This window comes from Balaenoptera ricei, chromosome 4 (genome assembly GCF_028023285.1).
Source record: "Balaenoptera ricei isolate mBalRic1 chromosome 4, mBalRic1.hap2, whole genome shotgun sequence".
Lineage (NCBI taxonomy): Eukaryota > Metazoa > Chordata > Mammalia > Artiodactyla > Balaenopteridae > Balaenoptera > Balaenoptera ricei.
The window spans coordinates 9,187,998-9,207,814 of record NC_082642.1 but is presented as its reverse complement, the minus strand read 5'-3'; the positions used below and the strand labels follow the sequence as shown (position 1 = coordinate 9,207,814).

Here is a 19,817-nt window from a genome sequence, read left to right as displayed (position 1 = left end):
TGACTAAGAAAAAGAAAAAAAGAAGCTTAGTGTCAGGTATGTGTTGGCTATTACTACTAATAATGCCAAAGTGAAGTTCTGCAAAGGTTGTCCTATGATGGGGCAGAACATTGTTGTTCTATGTATAAAGTTCAGCGATAATCAGATTTTAGTCAAGAATATATATTTAGAGTATCTAGCAGATATGAAAATCAACTGCCCTGCCTGTGGGATTTATGCAACTAACGGGCCTGACTTGTTTGATTTTGTTATGTGTTTTAAAAGACAATATAATACTAAGCATTGTTGAAAGAAATTAAAGATTTAAGTAAGTGAAAAGACATCCCACGTTCATGGATCAGAAGGCTTAAGTCATTAAGTTGACAAACTGAGCTACAAATTCAACACAAGCTTATCAAAATTCCAGCTTCCTTTACTGTAGAAATTAATAAATTGATCCTAAAATTCATATGGAAATGCAAAGGACCCAGAATAGCCAAAACAATCTTGAAAAAAGAATAAAAATGGAGAACTCACTCTTCCCAATTCTAAACTTACTACAAAGCTGCAGAAATCAAAAAAGTATGGAACTAGCATTAGGATAGACATATATGTCTACATAATAGAACTGAGTCCAGAAATAGAATTGTCACATTTATGGTCAACTGATTTTCAACAAAGGTGCCAAGACAGTTCAAAGGGGAAACAATAGTCTTTTCCACAAATGGTGCTGGGACAACTCAATATTCACATGCAAAAGAAAGAAGATGGGGACTTCCCTCGTGGTCCAGTGGTTAAGAATCCGCCTTCCGATGCAGGGGGCACAGGTTCGATCCCTGGTGGGGGAACTAAGATCCCACATGCCGCAGGGCAACTAAGCCTGTGCTGCAACTACAGAGCCCACGCACTCTGGAGCCTATGCGCCACAGCTAAAGAGAAGCCCGTGCGCAACAACTAGAGAGAAGCCCGTGCACCGCAACGAAGAGCCTGCATGCCACAACTAAGACCCAACGCAGCCAAAAATAAATAAATAAATATAAGAAGCTGGACCTCTACTTCACACCACGCACAAAAATTAACTCAAAATGGATTACAGGCCTAAATTTAAGAACTAAAGCTATAAAACTCTTAGAAGAAAACTTAGGGGTAAATCTTCATGATTTGGGGTTAGGCAATGGTTTCTTAGATATGACACCAAAAGCACAAGCAAAAAAGAAAAATAAATAAATTTGACTATGTAGAAATGTAAAACTTTCGTGCTGCAAAGTATACTATCAAGAAAAGTCAACCCACAGAATGGGAGGATAGATTTGCAAATCATATACATATGCATATAAGATATATCTGAATATGCATGAAATATATATCTGATAAGAGATATATATGTATTCAGAATATATAAAGAACTTTTTTTTCCAGATTTTTAAATTGAAGTATAGTTAATTTACAATGTTGTGTTAGTTTCCAGTGTACAGCAAAGTGATTCAGTTTTATATATACATGTACTCTTTTTCAGACTCTTTTCCACTATAGGTTATTATAAGATATTGAGTATATTTCCCTGCACTATACAGTAGGTCCTTGTTGTTTACCTGTTTTATATATAGTAGTGTGTATAAGTTAATCCCAAACTCCTAATTTATAAAGAACTCTTACAACTCAAAAATAAACCAACTCAGTTAAAAAATGGGTAAAGGGTTTGAATAGACATTTCTCCAAAGAAGATACTCAAATGGCCAGTAAGCACATGAAAAATGCTCAACATCACTAGTCATTAAGGAGATGCAAGTCAAAACCACAGTGAGATACCACTCCAAACCCATTAGAATAGCCATAATAAAAAAGATGATAACAAGTATTGGTTAAGATGTGAAGAAATTAGAACCCTCATACTAGTGGGAATGCAAAATGATATCTACACTTTTGAAAACGGTCTGGCAGTTCTTGAGATGTTAAACATAGGGTTACCATATGATCTAGCAATTCTACTCTTGTTATATATCCAGGAGAAAGAAAAATATATATTCACACAAAAAATTGGAAACAAATATTCATAGCAGCATTATTCATAATAGCTAAAAAGTGGAAACTACCAAAATGTTCACCAACATGTTTACCCATAAAATGGATAACTAAAATGTGATATATCCATATAATGAAATATTATTTGGCAATGAAATTCCTTAATGAAAAGGAATGAAATACTGATACATGCCACAACATTGAAGAATCATAAAAACATTTCGCTAAGTGAAAGAAGCCAGTTAAAAAAGACCACATATAGGCAAATCTCTATAGACAAATCTATAGAGACAGAAAGATTAGTAGTTGGCTGAGGGCTGAGGGAAAGGGAGAGAACGAGGAGTGATTGCAAGTGGGTATAGGTTTCTTTTTGGGTGATGAAAATATTCTAAACTTAGATTGTGGTGATACTTAACACAAATCTGTGAATATACTAAAAACCATTTAATTGTATACCTTAAACGGCTGAATTTCATGGTGTGTGAATTATATCTCAGTAAAGATTTTTTTTAAGGCAAAGTAACTAGTCACCAGGCCCTTGCAACTTGTGGAGTTTGGGATTCCAGCTCTCAAGCAAAGAATGGGCTGCTTTGGGCCTCCAAGGATGATATTTCTTGAAACTAAGCATCCAATTAGAAATGATCAGGGTTCTGATCACTGGCAACAATTCCAGGTATGGATTTTTTGTTTGTTATCAATTAAGGGCAAATTTTTAAGTAGTTAGTTAACTAGTTAGTTCCTGTGTCTGGCCAGATGTGGTATATCTATTTCATGGGCTGTCTGTGGGAACTGTTTGTGTCTTAGGGCAGCAGGTTGCCCTCCTCTGGAATATATTTCCAGGTCAGTTGCTCCCACCATCAATTAGTGTGTGTGCTCGAGGGAATGCAAACCGATCTCGGCATTATGTTAAACAAAACATAATTAGGAAGGTAAGTATCCTGCCAAAACATTACATAATGCATTCCAAAGCCAACTAAAAATTAATTTGGACCAACCATGCTGAATCTATGCATTTAGCATAGATTTAAATGGCTAATAGTTCTGTGTACTCATGTAGAGTACAGATTTTTTTTTAACTTAAATCTTTCTTTTAAGAATCAGAAATTCGAGCTTCCCTGGTGGCGCAGTGGTCTGCCTGCCAATGCAGGGGACACGGGTTCGAGCCCTGGTCTGGGAGGATCCCACATGCTGCGGAGCGGCTGGGCCTGTGAGCCACAGGTACTGAGCCTGCGCGTTTGGAGCCTGTGCTCCGCAACGGGAGAGGCCGCAACGGTGAGAGGCCCGCGCACCGCGATGAAGAGCGGCCCCCACTCGCCGCGACCGGAGAGGGCCCACGCACAGAAACGAAGACCTAACACAGCCAAAAATAAATAAATAAAGCGTAAAAATTAAAAAAAAAAACAAACCAGAAATTCTACAAGTTTAAATTTCACAGGAGAAAATAAACAAATGAAAATCTCAAACATTTGTCTCAGTACAACATGTATTGAGGTAGTATTACAGGTAGTATCTATCTACTACCTGCAAAGCCTTATCATCCAGAATGTTCGAACACCTTGCTATTCAGAGTTGGTCCACAGCCTGGGCATCACCTGAGAGATTCACCCCAAACCACTGAGTCAGAATCTGCATTTTAATAAAATCCCCAGGCAATCCGTGGTCACACTATATTTTGAGAGGCCTTGATCTCATACCTTATGAAGCTCAACGTGCAACAGCCTCAGGAAAACCGGTCAGTACGTCACCAATAGTAATATCAATTAAGACAACATGCAAGAGTAGACTGTAGCAACCTTGAAATGTCCCTGTTTGACTCAATGTGGTAAAAGCTGTAAACTTTCCATTTCTGTAAATATACATGAAACACAGGAAAGGAGGCTGTGGTGACCGCTTTTACTGAAACACACTGTGGGGTGGAGCAGAGAGGAGCTCGTTCCCAAGGGAAGCTTGCCAGTTCTAGTTGTCCCCAGCTCTTCCTCCAGGCTTTGCCCTTTTGGCCCCAGCACCACACCCTGCAGAAGCCAGCCTGGATACTTAGACTTCAAGAAGCAGGTGGTTAAGGGCCACTGATGGCTGGAGGGTTCCTGGGTGAAAGATGGAAACCTCACTCCTTCAGGTCCACTTATCAGTATGGAAAAAGCAATTCAGACCTGGAAGCATCACTCTTGTTTTCCCTCTCCCCAGACAGGTGCGATTCAACTATAGCCTTTATATTCCTTAAAGAGCTCCAACTCTTCTAAGCCTACAGGCCTTGAATAAGTGGAAACCCATCCACTGCAACTTTGCCCCACATTTCCACTTCCTGCAAAGGAAGTTTATAATGCCAAGTAACCAGGCGGTCTTCCCAAGTGAATCAGTGGTCTCCATTGCCATAATCAGGAAGGGGGAAAGGATTCAAGAGAGTCTCCCAGAGGGTGACATTTAAAATGCTGATTCTTGGATTCTACCATTAAGAATCTGATTCAGGGGTCTGGGCTTAGGACCAAAAATTTTCAGTTTTAACAAGTGCCCCAAGTGATTCTAATGTAGGAGGTCCAGGCTTACACTCGAAGAAACAGTGATATAAATGGTTTGAGAATAGCAATTCCACCTTTACAAATAAATCACTTATTCTAAAGCATCTATTTCATTATTTCAACTGATGCTGTCAACTTCCTGTTTGGCTTCCATTCAGCATTTACTGAGCAACTACTGTTTGCAGAGAATTGTACTAGCTGCTTCTTTCCTGGTGTGTTTGGGCTGGATAGAAGAGATGGGGAGAGAAGGGTGTGATCACATCAGAGAGCTATTTCTCAACTTCCTAGAAAAATGACAAATTCACCTTTTCATGATTTGTGAAACGCATTAACCTAAACAACTGTATTACCCAACCACAGTTACCAGAATTTACTAACCTTTTAGGGCACCAGTGTACCAGAGGTATCATGGCCTTGCACGAAGAAAGTCAATTCTGTAAGGAAACTGCCATGGTTCAAATCCTACCTTCTCCACTTACATGATATGACCATTGACAAGTAACTTAACTTTTCTGTGCCTCAGTTTCCCCATCTGTAAAATGAGGATTATAGAACCTACTTCATTGAGTTAACGTGAGAAATAAATGAAAACACTTAAATATCTAATTGATGCAGAGGACTTCGAGAATCTAACATAATGAAGATTTATTCTTTTTTTTGGTTAAGGCCACAAAACCGTTGTGAGAACACTAAGAAATTCTTCCAGAGGCTGATTTGGAATTCGAGGTGAAGAAAGTGGAATTAAACTTTATGTTTAATTCAAGCAGTTCAGATGAGTTATTCTAACTAGAGTGATCTGGGGTTTTTTGGAAGGTTTCCTAACCCTTGGCTTCTTCGGGAGTTTGTCCCAGTGATGCCACACTCTGCCCCAAAGTCCCCCTCCAAACCCCCGGTTCGGGGGTACACGGAAGCCCGCGGTCCAGGCAGGTGCCCCACGGGAGCAGGAGCAGGAGCAGGACCAGAGGGTCTGGGGAGATGGACCCAGAGCCCAGCCCCAGGGGTGGGAGGGCTGAGTGAGGACCCGGGTCCCGCAGTCCCGGGGCCGCCTCCCGGGGAGGATGCCGGGGGCGCGGGGAGCGTGCGCGGCCACGTGACAGCCGCTATAAGAGCGCTCCGGACGGACGCTCGGCTCCCGCCGCGCCTCCTCCCCGGCCGCGCTTACTCCCCGCGCCCGGCTTCTCCGAGCCACCAACCTGCGGCTGCGGCTGCGGCGGCCGCCCGCGCCCCCGGCAGCACCATGACAGGTATGCGCCGCGCCGCCCGCCGCCGCCGCCGCCGCCGCCGTCCCGGGACGCCGGACTCCTCGCCCCGCGCGGCCCCTCGCAGCCCCTCCGCCTCCCTTCTCCCCCCACGCCCGCCCCTCCGCCCCGGGGGATCTCCCAGCAGGACGAGGACCGCCGCAAAGTTGCAGGCTGGCCGCAGCCGGGCGTGTCGCTTCCTGCGTCAGCCGCTGCCCCGCCGGCCCGGGGGCCCGAGCGGCCGTCTAGAGCCCGGGGACGCAGCCGAGGGGGCCCGCCAGGCAGCGCCTGGGCCCTCCTCCGAAGCCCCCGTTCCTGCTTCCGTCTCCTTGCCCTTCCTCCTGCGCGCACCGTGAAGGGCGGGCGGGCGAGCGGGCGGAGCAGCTGCGGCCGGCTGCGTGGGGGTGGGGAGCCGGCTCCCCCGGGGCGCCGGTCCCGAGCCCCGGAGCGCGGCGGGGTCGCGAGGCGCCGCCCCCCACCGCCCGCGGGCAGCAACTCCTGGAAGGGGCAGGCGCGAGGCGGGGACGCCGGTGGTCCCGGCCCGGCTCCTCGGCCGCCCTCTCCGGCGCTGGCCGCCACGCCGAGCCTATTTTTAGGCCTTTGGGGCTGGGTTGCGGGAAGCCGGAGCCCGGCGAGCGCCCCCGGGGAGCGGGCCCGGCGTGGTGGGAGGGCGCCGGCCCACTTGTTGCAAGGTGTCCGGGCGCACGGCGAATCTGCCCCCCGAAGACCGGAGGCCCCGAGGTAACTGGTCCTTGCTGTGCTGTTGAGGCAAACAGTGGGGTTATTACAGCCATTGAACTGCGGGAAGGTTGCAGATGTAACCCGGGGTTGGCCGTCTCTGGGAAGGTTGAACCTCCTACCCAGTCGTCCTTGGTCTTTCCTGTTCCTTTGCTAGGTCTGGCGTTCTAGCCTCTGTTCCTAAGCATTTGTCCTGCTTCCCGCTTCATCTGGGAAATCATCCATATCCTAGCTTCCTGAAAGCCTTGAACCCTACTTATTAAACTTGTCTCCGTGCTCCCCTGGAATCAGGACCGTTTTTGTGTTAAAACATCCTTCATTATGCCCCAGATTAAGTGCCCTTGGGACAGGCTGAGTGAAATGTTGCCATCTTATGATGGGTTGAAGGAACAAGTACAAGTTGATGGGTATGTCAAGGGACAGGGGGCCCTGTTCTGAGCTTTCCTAGCGTGACTGGCTGGGAAGCCAGTGACCCCGGGGGAGGGCACACCAGACTTTCTACAACTTAAAGGAGAGTTCAACACTACGTGTGAAGATGGCCCTCAGATCTGCAGCTGGGGAGTGTGCTGGCCCACTTGACAACCCACAGCTTCCTCTCACTTCTCAATGGAATGAATGTCCACTGCCCCCAGCCTCCACTTTGGAAAATGGGCAAAGAGAGAATGAGGAAACCTAAGACGGAAACAGAGTGACTTCATGACAGAATGGCTCAACTCCCTGCTTGGGCAGCAGTGCCCCAAGTGAGCCCTGGCAGAGCTTGATCCTAAGTATCCGTATGTTTGGATGCCCACCAACCTGCTAATGTTAAAATCCCTTTGGAGAGGCAGCGTGCTCCAGAATCACCCCGGGGAAGGGCTGGAGAAATCCTAAAGGCTGGGCTGGTGGCCTTGCGAGGGTGGGGCTTATTCAGGAGGAAGGAGAATTCATGCATTTGCCCCTGGTCCTGGCAACTAAATGATTATTGGAGATTGATTTTTGAATGTGTGTGTGAGAGAGAGAGAGTGTGTTGAGGTGCCCCAGGGTACAGGGTAGGGGTACTGCTTGCTTCTCCAAGGAAAAGGAGGCAGGTTTGCTAGAGCTTGTGAGGTGGTCCCTAAATCCATTTAACAGCGGTGGGCCACAATTTAGATAGAAGCATCAAGGAGGGAAGGCTTCTTGGGGGAGGTGATGTTTCAGAGACACTCAGAGTGACTCTTGAGTGGTGATTGGATGGCCATGGAGTCTTTGCTCCAGGTTGAGGAAACAGTAGAAAAAGCCTGAGACGTGGAACATGTGAGCGCCAGAATGAAGAATATGGCCTCTGCTTTCAGATGCTCTCAGTTGAGGTTGTTGGCTGGATTTGTGCTTGGCTGAAAATACTGTCTATGGTACCTTGTAGGAGAAACAGAAAATGCACTTCTTGATCTCTTCTTCACTACCTGTTAACTGCCTGAGGTTCACCCTCTGGGTGTTAAGCTGCTGTTTAGTCTGAGAATTTAGCATGTCTGGACTCTAAATTGGATTGAATTTTTACAGCTTTGTCAGCCTCTTGAAGGTTGCCAAAGATTGCCTGCTAAAGAATGGTCTTGAGCCATTCTTATAGTGGACACTGGGTTCTCCCTCTCACCCTAACCCCCCACAAGAGGCTGCTCTTTTATTAATACAGCAAGTTGATCTCAGAGGAGCTGATTCTGCCAAATTATTGATTGAAAAGGGTCCTGGGGTAGTGTTTTCTAGGTAGGATAGTATAATGAATGTGTGTTCGTTTTCCTTGTATTAAGATCAGGCCTTTGTGACACTGACCACAAACGATGCCTACGCCAAAGGAGCCCTGGTCCTGGGCTCGTCTCTGAAACAGCACAGGACCACCAGGAGGCTGGCCGTGCTCGTCACCCCACAGGTCTCGGACTCCATGAGGTGAGGACCTCGCTGCCCCGCTGTTGGTGGGGCTCGGACATCCCTCTCCCCTGTTTCTGGCATCGGTGGGCATTGAGGCCATACCCTTTCCAGGGGTTGCGTGCTGGTGGAGAAACATGAGAGTTGCTGAGTGAAGGATTCCTGGGTCTAAAACCTCTTCCTGGCTCCTGGGAGATGTTCCAACCAAGCTCCCTCTGGGAGGTGGTGTTCTGGCCCTTGCCCTTACTGATTCCAACCAGGAGTAGGGCTCTCCCTTAGGCAGGTCCTCTCGGGGTAATCCGAGTGAGTGACTCAGTCCAGCCATGCCCTTCATGTCCTCACGCTTCACTTGCATGCCTTTCCCCAGATGCAGCAGGGACTACTTTGTTCCTGTTTCTAATGGGGGAAACCTCCTGTGACTTTGAAAGAAAGTAGCGGTTTTCTCCACCCCAACTGACATTAGTAACCTAAAGATCTTTATTTACAATTTAATAGACTAGAATATTTGCCAGAGGGCTCTCAGAATTAGGGGTCCTGCTAGGAGAGCACCCTGAGGGGCACAAGCTGTTCTTTGCCTGGGTTAGTTCATGTTAATTGGTTGGAATTAAATTTTGAAGTATCTGAATGAACTACCTTGATTCTAATACTAACTTACTTAAGAATATCTGGGCACACTAACAGCTCTGTATTGTGTTTATTTTTGCATTCTCCTATCCCTTTTAGAAGTTGAAAATGCTCTTTTTGTGACTTTTTTCAAAAAATGTAAGCCCATGCCAAGGACCTCTGAAAAAGAAGCATTATACATACATACATATATCTCTCACGCTAAGAACCTTATTCCTAAAGGGTAATTTAGGAAAATGCCCCCCCAAAACTGTCTCTTAGGTGTATGTCCTAATCTGTAGTCTATTTAGTGAGAATCGTGTAAGGAGGTGGATATAGTCTTAGAAAGCAAGCCCCCTTTACTGTGGTAAATGGTGCCACCATTTCTTTCAGAGATCAAGTTTACTGTGTGAACTAGAACATATGTTTGTACAGCTTTGGAGACAGATAATACATTACCAGTTTTGTTCTGCATGCTTGATATTTTTATAAACTTTCAGTGATGGCCTGTCTTTATCATATGTTTTTCCTTGTGCTGAGTTTAGTGTCTTACCTAAGTACACCCCACTTAACCTCACCTCAGGCTTGCTTTCTAAAATATATCTTTAGTTAATTTGGGGCAGGGAGAAATGTTGTACCTCACAAACTAAAGTGAGTCTCTCATGCCAGGAGTGCAAAGCACATAATAAATGCTGGTTGTATGCGATGCTAAAAAATGGAAACCGAATAACTGAGTCATTTAACTTCTTTTAGGACACAGCTTCAGGCAGTTCTCTGTCAACTGCTTTGGCAAAAATTATTAGTTATAGGCTTCAGTGCAGATATTATATGCCCTTAACTCAGCATCATTTGTAAAAGTATTCAGTGGTCAGCAAGAACCCGTTGTAATAAAATATTATTGTTAAAGCATAGGCTGTTGAAAAGATGTATTACCAAACATCAGTCACATTTTTACAAGCTATTTCACAATTTGCCTGGTATTCAGAGGTACAGTAAAACATAGAAAACTTCTGTGATAATGTTTTAAGACAAGAGGTTCATCCTCACAGTAAGCAGTTCTTATTGTTTTAGTGACGTTAACTGCACATGCAAATTAACACAGTTTGTCCTGAAGTAAATTAGGACATATTTAAGAGATGGCAATATACCAAAGTAACAGATTCTCTCGCAATTGATAAGCTAAATAGAACGCCGTCTTATGTTAAATGGGTCACTTGTTCTGAAGAGATGATGAGAGCTGTTTTCTGGATTTTATTTTTGACAGGAAAACTTTAGAGACTATCTTTGATGAAGTCATCATGGTAGATGTCTTGGACAGTGGTGATTCTGCTCATCTAACCTTAATGAAGAGGCCTGAGTTGGGCGTCACGTTAACTAAACTCCACTGCTGGTCACTTACACAGTATTCAAAATGTGTATTCATGGATGCAGATACTCTGGTGAGTATGGCTTTGATGGCTGGAAAGATGGATATAGTAACTGAGACCAGTTAGGCATTTGAAGAATGCTGTCAAGACTTGACAGTAAAGTTCAGATAAAACCACTGTTGTAAAAAGTGTCAGGTGTTGAAGGAGAGTAGGACCCGGCTGCCTCACAGCTGTCATCTGAATAGTTAAGACCAGCAACAGACTGCATCTTTTGTGTTGGATAACTTACGGAGAACTTAAGAAGGGTATGCCGCAGCAGAACAGTTCTGAAATGCTTTCCCTTCTCCCTGCCCCCTTGCCCTTGAATCAGGTCCTAGCAAATATCGATGATCTTTTTGAGAGAGAAGAATTGTCGGCGGCACCAGACCCAGGGTGGCCTGACTGCTTCAATTCTGGAGTCTTTGTTTATCAGCCTTCAGTTGAAACATACAATCAGCTGTTGCACCTTGCTTCCGAGCAAGGTAGTTTTGATGGTATGTATCTGTTTTCTTTATATCTGACAAGCTGTGAGTATCTTCCAGGGGCTGCTCTTCTCTGGGAGTTGCTATGGTTCCTTGTGTCTGGAAGATAGCGATACATGAGATGTGGCAAGCATTTGAAGTTGTGTTGTTCTGGGAAATAGTGTTGTGTGTTGTGTGTGTGTATCTTTTTCCTATAGGTACATGGTACATAGGCTGTTTCAAAGACTTGCCTTTCATTGGCCTTCCTGTGTCTAAATTAGAGTATGATAAATGAACCATAATTATTCAAGAATTCAAAAGACTATTACACAATTCAAAAAGTTCAACAACTATCTTTAAACCTGAGTAAACTTAAGTACAAGCGCTAACAGGAGGACCCAGTATTGTCTCCATGGAAATTTGAGGAATAAACCTAGGCTCTCATTCTTTCGGGAGGCATTGAAAAAGAAGATAGAAAGACTCTGTGAATAATCTTTGTCTCCGAATTGTCACTCTCTATAAGGCAGTGCATCACGTAGAGTGGTGTCTGCAAGGCTAAGGAGTAGAACATTGGCAAAGTCACCATCCATTTTCCTTAACGCCTAAGTGTATCTATAGCTATATGTTTATATAGAAAGGTTCTGACTATTTGTGATTTAGGGCCTCCCATCCTTTGGAGAATTTGGGTAAATTGATTAGTAGGTATGCCTCTGTTTTATGCCAGTCTCTAAAATAATAAATAATAAGCCACTTTTTCTTTTTTGAATTTTTTTTTTAACATTTTTTTTTTTTTAACTTTTTTTTTTTTAAATTTATTTATTTTTGGCTATGTTGGGTCTTCGTTTCTGTGTGAGGGCTTTCTCTAGTTGCGGCAAGCGGGGTCCACTCTTCATCGCGGTGCGCAGGCCTCTCACTATCGCGGCCTCTCTTGTTGCAGAGCACAGGCTCCAGACGCGCAGGCTCAGTAGTTGTGGCTCACGGGCCTAGTTGCTCTGCGGCACGTGGGATCTTCCCAGACCAAGGCTCGAACCCGTGTCCCCTGCATTGGCAGGCAGATTCTCAACCACTGCGCCACCAGGGAAGCCCTCTTTTTTGAATTTTTGAATTTTATTTCATTTATTTTTTATACAGCAGGTTCTTATTAGTTATCTGTTTTATACATATTAGTGTATATATGTCAGTCCCAATCTCCCAATTCATCCCACCACCACCACCACCAACCCCGCCACTTTCCCACCTTGGTGTCCATGTTTGTTCTCTACATCTGTATCTCTCTTTCTGTCCTGCAAACCGGTTCATCTGTACCATTTTTCTATGTTCCACATATATGTGTTAATATACAATATTTGTTTTTCTCTTTCTGACTTACTTCACTCTGTATGACAGTCTAGATCCATCCACATCTCTACAAATGACCCAATTTCATTCCTTTTCATGGCTGAGTAATATTCCATTGTATATATGTATGTACCATATCTTCTTTATCCATTCATCTGTCGATGGGCATTTAGGTTGCTTCCGTGACCTGGCTATTGTAAATAGTGCTGCAATGAACATTGGGGTGCATGTGTCTTTTTGAATTATGGTTTTCTCTGGGTATATGCCCAGTAGTGAGATTGAGGGGTCAAATGGTAATTCTATTTTTAGTTTCTTAAGGAACCTCCATACTGTTCTCCATAGTGGCTGTATCAATTTACATTCCCACCAACAGTGCAAGAAGGTTCCCTTTTTCCCACACCCTCTCCAGTATTTGTTGTTTGTAGATTTTCTGATGATGCCCATTCTAACTGGTGTGAGGTGATACCTCAATGTAGTTTTGATTTGCGTTTCTCTAATAATTAGTGATGTTGCGCAGGTTTTCCTGTGCTTCTTGGCCATCTGTATGTCTTCTTTGTAGAAATGTCTATTTAGGTCTTCTGCCCATTTTTGGATTGGGTTGTTTGTTTTTTTAATATTGAGCTGCATGAGCTGTTTATATATTTTGGAGATTAATCCTTTGTCTGTTGATTCATTTGCAAATATTTTCTCCCATTCTGAGAGTTGTCTTTTTGTCTTGATTGTAGTTTCCTTTGCTTTGCAAAAGCTTTCAAGTTTCATTAGGTCCCATTTGTTTATTTTTGTTTTTATTTCCATTACTCTAGGAGGTGGATCCAAAAAGATCTTGCTGTGATTTGAGTCAAAGAATGTTCTTCCTATGTTTTCCTCTAAGAGTTTTATGGTGTCTGGTCTTACATTTAGGTCTCAAATCCATTTTGAGTTTATTTTTGTGTATGGTGTTAGGGAGTGTTCTAATTTCATTCTTTTCCATGTAGCTGTCCAGTTTTCCCAGCACCCCGTATTGAAGAGACTGTCTTTTCTCCATTGTATATCCTTGCCTCCTTTGTCATAGATTAGTTGACCATAGGTGCATTGGTTTATCTCTGGGCTTTCTATCCTGTTCCATTGATCTATATTTCTGTTTTTGTGCCAGTACCATATTGTCTTGATTACTGTAGCTTTGTAGTATAGTCTGAAGTCAGGGAGTCTGATTCCTCCAGCTCGGTTTTTTTCCCTCAAGACTGCTGTGGCTATTCGGGGTCTTTTGTGTCTCCATACAAGCTTTAAGATTTTTTGTTCTAGTTCTGTAAAAAATGCCACTGGTAATTTGATAGGGATTGCATTGAATCTGTAGATCGCTTTGAGTAGTATAGTCATTTTCACAATATTGATTCTTCTAATCCAAGAACATGGCATATCTCTCCATCTGTTTGTGTCATCTTTAATTTCTTTCATCAGTGTCTTATAGTTTTCTGAGTACAAGTCTTTTACCTCCTTAGGTAGGTTTATTCCTAGGTATTTTATTCTTTTTTGTTGCAGTGGTGAATGGGATTGTTTCCTTAATTTCTCCTTCTGATCTTTCATTGTTAGTGTATAGGAATGCAAGAGATTTCTGTGCATTAATTTTGTATCCTGCAGCTTTACCGAATTCATTGATTAGCTCTAGTAGTTTCCTGGTGGCATCTTTAGGATTCTCTATGTATAGTATCATGTCATCTGCAAACAGTGACAGTTTTACTTCTTCTTTTCTGATTTGTATTCCTTTTATTTCTTTTTCTTCTCTGATTGCCATGGCTAGGAGTTCCAAAACTATATTGAATAATAGTGGCGAGAGTGGACATCCTTGTCTTGTTCCTGATCTTAGAGGAAATGCCTTCAGTTTTTCACCATTGATAATGATATTTGCTGTGGGTTTGTCATATATGGCCTTTATTATGTTGAGGTAGGTTCCCTCTGTACCCACTTTCTGTAGAGTTTTTATCATGAATGGGTGTTGAATTTTGTCAAAAGCTTTTTCTGCATCTATTGAGATGATCATATGGTTTTTATCCTTCAGTTTGTTAATATGGTGTCACAATGATTGATTTGCATATATTGAAGAATCCTTGCATCCCTGGGATAAATCCCACTTGTTCATGGTGTATGCTCCTTTTAATGTGTTGTTGGATTCTGTTTGCTAGTATTTTGTTGAGGATTTTTGCATCTATATTCATCAGTGATATTGGTCTGTAATTATCTTTTTTTGTAGTATCTTTGTCTGGTTTTGGTATCAGGGTGATGGTGGCCCATAGAATGAGTTTGGGAGTGTTCCTTTCTCTGCAGTTTTTTGGAAGAGTTTGAGAAGGATGGGTTTTAGCTCTTCTCTAAATGTTTGATAGAATTCATCTGTGAAGCCATCTGGTCCTGGACTTTTGTTTATTGGAAGATTTTTAATCACAGTTTCAATTTCATTACTTGTGATTGGTCTGTTCATATTTTCTATTTCTTCCTGGTTCAGTCTTGGAAACTTATACCTTATTTAGCAATACGTTACTAAATAACCAAGAGATCACTGGAGAAGTCAAAGAGGAAATCAAAAAATACCTAGAGACAAATTGCAACAAAAACATGATGATCCAAAACCTATTGGATGCAGCAAAAGCAGTTCTAAGAGGGAATTTTATAGCAATACAAGCCTACCTCAAGAAAAAAGTAAAATCTCAAATAAACAATCTAACCTTACACCTAAAGAAACTAGAGCAAGAAGAACAAACAAAACCCAGAGTTAGTAGAAGGAAAAAAAATCATAAAGATCAGAGCAGAAATAAATAAAATAGAAACAAAGAAAACAGTAACACAGATCAATAAAACTAAAAACTGGTTCTTTGAGAAGATAAACAAAATTGATAAACCTTTAGCTAGACTCATCAAGAAAAAGAGAGGACTGAAATCAATAGAATTAGAAATAAAAAAGGAGAAATTACAATGGACACTGCAGAAATACAAAGCATCATAAGAGACTACTACAAGCAACTCTGTGCCAATCAAATGGACAACCTGGAAGAAATGGACCAATTCTTAGAAAGGTATAATCTTCCAAGACTGAACCAGGAAGAAATAGAAAATATGAACAGACCAATCACAAGCAATGAAATTGAAACTGTGAATAAGCCACTTTTTTTTAACAACAACAGTAAATCACACACAACGAGACAATACTGGTGGTTAGTATGCAAAATAAGCTCTTTTAAAAATTAATGTTGATGAATTTTTTGAGTCAAGAAAAGACCCAGTTGTATCTAGGAAGAAGGATTTGCACTAAGGAGATGCCCTCTCAGCAGTGACTCACTATTAGATACTTGACATTGTGACAGAAGCCCAGGTGAGGAGCATGGGGGTGGGCCAGAGCCCTGAGCAGATGCCAGGTACCGGGGGCTTCTTTCCTTTCCCTTCCCTCTCCAAGAGCAGATATGAGATTTGAAGTGAGTAAATCTTTCAAAACTAGCAGGAACAGCCATCCTCAGATGACCCAAGGTTCAGCCCTGGGTACAGATATGAAGATTCATTTCCATTAACTAGTTGTAAAGTTAAAAATCAAAATTTCAAATTTACACTTTTTGAATTAAAAGAGTACATCTAAAAGTTTGTCAGATTGCTGAAATTAAGAGATTGGAGGTTAAAACATTTTTAGTTATACATGAAATTGTGTTGTTGCTGTTCACAGAAATTGAATTCTGTTTAGTGTTTTGACGATTTGGGATATGCAGCTATTTGAAATGTCATTGAAAAGAACAAGGAAATTTAAGTCTCAGTCTTGCTTCACTGTTCCGTTAGTTTGTACTCTACAGCAGTAGTGCTAAACCTGGGGTCATTTGGTCCCCCAGGGGACTTTTGGCAATGTCTGGAGACTTTTTTGGTGGTCACACGTGAGTGGGGAGGGCTGTACTGGCATCTAGCGGGTGGAGGCCAGGGATACTGCTGAACATCCTACAGTGCACGGACAGCCCCTGCACCAAAGACTTATCTGGCTCAAGATGTCAGTAGTGAGAACATCTGCTCCCTGTCAAGTCCTTCCATGCCCTAAAGCGGTGAGCAGGACTGTCTGAACCGTAATGAATGGTAGCATCCGGCAAGAAATGCATGCTTACTTTAAGCAACCTTAAGAAGTAATGTGTTGAGTGTTCACTGTGATTACGGCCAAATGTAACTTCTTCACTTTCCTGACTGTTTTTTAGCTCCTATTTTCCTTTCGTATAAGGGGTGAAAGCTATATTGGTATTTGAGCTCAAAACATGTATTCCTTATTTCTGCTGCTCCCATGAAAATAGTTACCTTTGCATAGAAGGGAGGTAGGAGTATTTTTAGCGGAAGTCCACTAACCTTCCTGTCAGAGTGTGGCTTTCTTCACCTCCTCTCGTTAAATTTAAAGGAAGGTAGTATAATCCTGCCAGAAATTCCGTGTAAATTCTCAGCTCCAGTAAGTGAATCACATTCTAAAGTAGATCCAGCTGCCTAAAATCCACACGATTGTAATTGCCTAAGGAGAATTCGATTTTATTGTTGCAAGATAAGAGTTTGGATACCAAACAGGAGTGTGCCGTGATCAAGTACCCAGGTTACAATTTCAGAATATAGAACTAATTAATTAGCTGGTAGAGACCAACCTGGATCGTGTACCTTGTTCTAGAACCAAGAGGTACTAGAGGAGTTGATGAATTCGTTGTTAAGAAGCAAGAACATGTGAAAAGTGCTTAACTAGAAAGCACTTCCTGCTATTTCAGCCAGAATCTGAAACCACTGGGAGAGTCTGTGCCTGCTAGCACATTCATTATTCAGCAGCCGGGTTTCCAGGAGCTGGCCCTTCTGTAAGGTATTCCATTTACTGGCTCGTTGGTGGCTAAGGATTGGAATTTTTTCTGTTAGTAGAAATGCTTAGTTGAAGGAGTTGAAAATTCAACTATGCAGATAGGAACTTTTGGTTATTCTCAATATAGCGTTTAAATTCAACTGAAAAATAAAGCAGCAGCTCTTAAATGAAAGGTTTTTTTTCACTTGATGTGTTCCGGAGAAGCTTTACCTACTCATCAGAGAAAGCGCGCTGCGTACCATGGGAGCTTGCTGCTCTTTGAAGGGATTTACTATCCTATTGAATCCATATCTGTGTGACATAAAGACTTGTTGGACTTATACTTAATAAAATATTTCTTTGTAAGCGACATCCTTTTCTGGTGCTTTGCTTGCTTTGCTTCAAACTGTCAATGCAGTGCCCTATCTTGTTTAGATGTCATGCCAAAGGCACAGAGACGAGCACTTTCAGGTGTTTCCTTTCTCCTTACCGTACATTTTCTCATATGCACAGTATCTCCCCACCATCTCCCACCCCCAGTTTTACTGAACAGGGGTCTTAAGTCCCAGCATTTTTAGACTGATACTAAAGAAAACCTGTTCGCAGATGACTGTATCTCAGTCTGAATGTCTTGCAAGTCCTGCTTAATCTCCTGCATACATGCAACAAGAACTGATGGGACCTGGTGTCCGCTGACAAGCCACCGGGCTTCCGATGGCTGAGTATTTGCAGCTGCTTCTGCAACCCTTCTAATGTGAAAGAATGTGGCTTGTCAGGCTTCTAATCACCAGCCCTCTAATCACACCCCACCCTCGCCTCTGGCCAAGAGAATAATCCTAATGTGGCAGATCATGCTAGGTACCTTGACATCTCTTTTTTCTTCCTCAATATCTAGAGTGTCAGAATTTCAAACTAGTGACTTCATACCTAATTTATGGCTGGCATTTAATTTCCCACAATGAAGTGTCTAAGTTCCTATACTGTTAATATTTGCAAACTATCTTGGCACTTATTTCATAACCGAAGTTACATGTTTCCTGAAAAGTTGTACAATAGCTATTGGGAAATATATACACTAACGTTTTATAGACTGACAAGATAAGGTCAACTTCAGGATTTAGCAGTGAGAAGGCAAGAGGTCAAGATTTCGTAGGTACTAGTCAGCAGTCTTGTCTCCACATACTCATGTGCAACAAAACTGATCCACTTGATTCTTCATTTGAAGAAATCAATCTGAATGCAAGTTGAGATTTATTTCCTTTCGCCCCGTGACTCCAGGGTATCCTAAATTAAAGGTGCCTGTACAGTTGAAGAGTTTAGTGCTTGAAAATTGCTGTCTATTAAATTTCATTTGCATATGTTAGTTTTAAAAACCTAAGTAAAAAAGAGGAATTCATATTTTCCAACTTGAAGTAACCATTTTTTAAAAATCTTGGAATTCATTAGTGTAACCTAAATACTCGAAACTTTTTTTTTCTGGAGTAATGAAATTTTGGTCTATAGTTGAGTTTTCAAAAAAAATAGGACAGAGTAAATTGGTGATAGAATATTAGGTATCGTTTTCTGCAGAATATTAGGTATGGTTTTCTTTCAGCAGAATCTAAGATCCGCTGTGAGGTCATTAAAACTGTGTGTTACGTATTCTAACTCTAAGTGGTCACTGAGACCCTTAAACTGAACATTTTTTTCCTGTGCTTGGAAATGTAATAAACCAGGAGAGTACAATAAAGTTTTAAAATAATTTTTAACAGAAAATATTTGGTGGTGCTATCTATTAAAGTGTAAAATTGACCCCAGTGCTACCTCCTCTAATCTTTGCAATTAGTTTGGATTCAAGCTGGACTTGCCCAAAAAAGGAATGAAGGAGAGAGGTATTCCCAGATAGTACTTGTCTTGTTCAAACCAAATGAGCTTAGACATTTAGGTGTGTCTCACCTGGTTCCCTGACTTGATAGGTTCCACTCTGACAGGTGTTCATGGTAGGCTTTCCCAGCTGCCCACACACTAGACTGCTTGTGGCCCTTAAACTATTTTATCAATTGCTTTGAAAATTACTCTCTTCTCTTGGGTTTCTATCATTTAATTGATAGCTTGGGTAGTATCTTGAATAAGTAAAGATGAAAAGCAAAAATCATAACATGTAGTAGCAAAATAAATGAGTACACACAAGTTTTAAGAGCTATTTTTATCTCGTACCCTTGAGTATTTATTTTTTTTTTTTAGCCATCTGTTTATTTCTAGCCTTGTAACCAGCAGAGATCATGAACCTTGTGAGAAATAGAGATCGTGGGAAGAACTAAAGTGTTATAGGCTCTTAGGCTGGTCATTTTACTTCTTCATTTATTCCTCAACAGTTCTGTGAAGTAGTCATTCATTTACTTATTAATATATTAATTCAACATATTTATTGAAGGCCTGGTGTATAGCTACTACTGGGCACCCAGTGTTGAAACAGTTAGGACAGCCGCTTGCCCAGTATCCCTGAGCTGGTGGCAGAGCCAGGTCTAGACCAGACAGTCTTTCTTGATGCTGTGGCTGGGTTATGTGAGTGTCGTTTTGTCCCTTCTCTCGCAGTTACCCCACACTGCAACAGTCACGAAAATGTATCAGAGAATGATACGGGATACAGGAAAATCTCTATTACACTGGGTTTATTACAGATTAATTACTTAAAATTCATTCCCCTGAATAAGTAGAGACAGCAGCTGATAAATTCCTCATTTTAGAGATGAAGACACGGAAGCTTATGTCTTCTATCTCTACAGCTGCTGTTCCTCCCTGCTAAACTGTAATGTCTAGAAATATTTTGTCTTTTTTTAATTGTTAAACTATTGGAT

At 42.1% G+C, this 19,817-nt stretch overlaps 1 protein-coding gene across 1 annotated transcript in view; it reads left to right on the top strand.

Moving 5' to 3' along the window:
* The first annotated feature begins 5,543 nt into the window (after positions 1-5,543).
* Positions 5,544-19,817, top strand: part of GYG1 (glycogenin 1) — a 37,271-nt gene continuing 22,997 nt past the window's right edge. The window contains exons 1-4 of the mRNA XM_059920137.1: positions 5,544-5,761; positions 8,254-8,389; positions 10,236-10,410; positions 10,709-10,871. Coding sequence (XP_059776120.1) covers positions 5,755-5,761; positions 8,254-8,389; positions 10,236-10,410; positions 10,709-10,871 — 481 coding nt within the window. The 5' untranslated portion in view covers positions 5,544-5,754. The remainder of the gene's footprint in view (positions 5,762-8,253; positions 8,390-10,235; positions 10,411-10,708; positions 10,872-19,817) is intronic.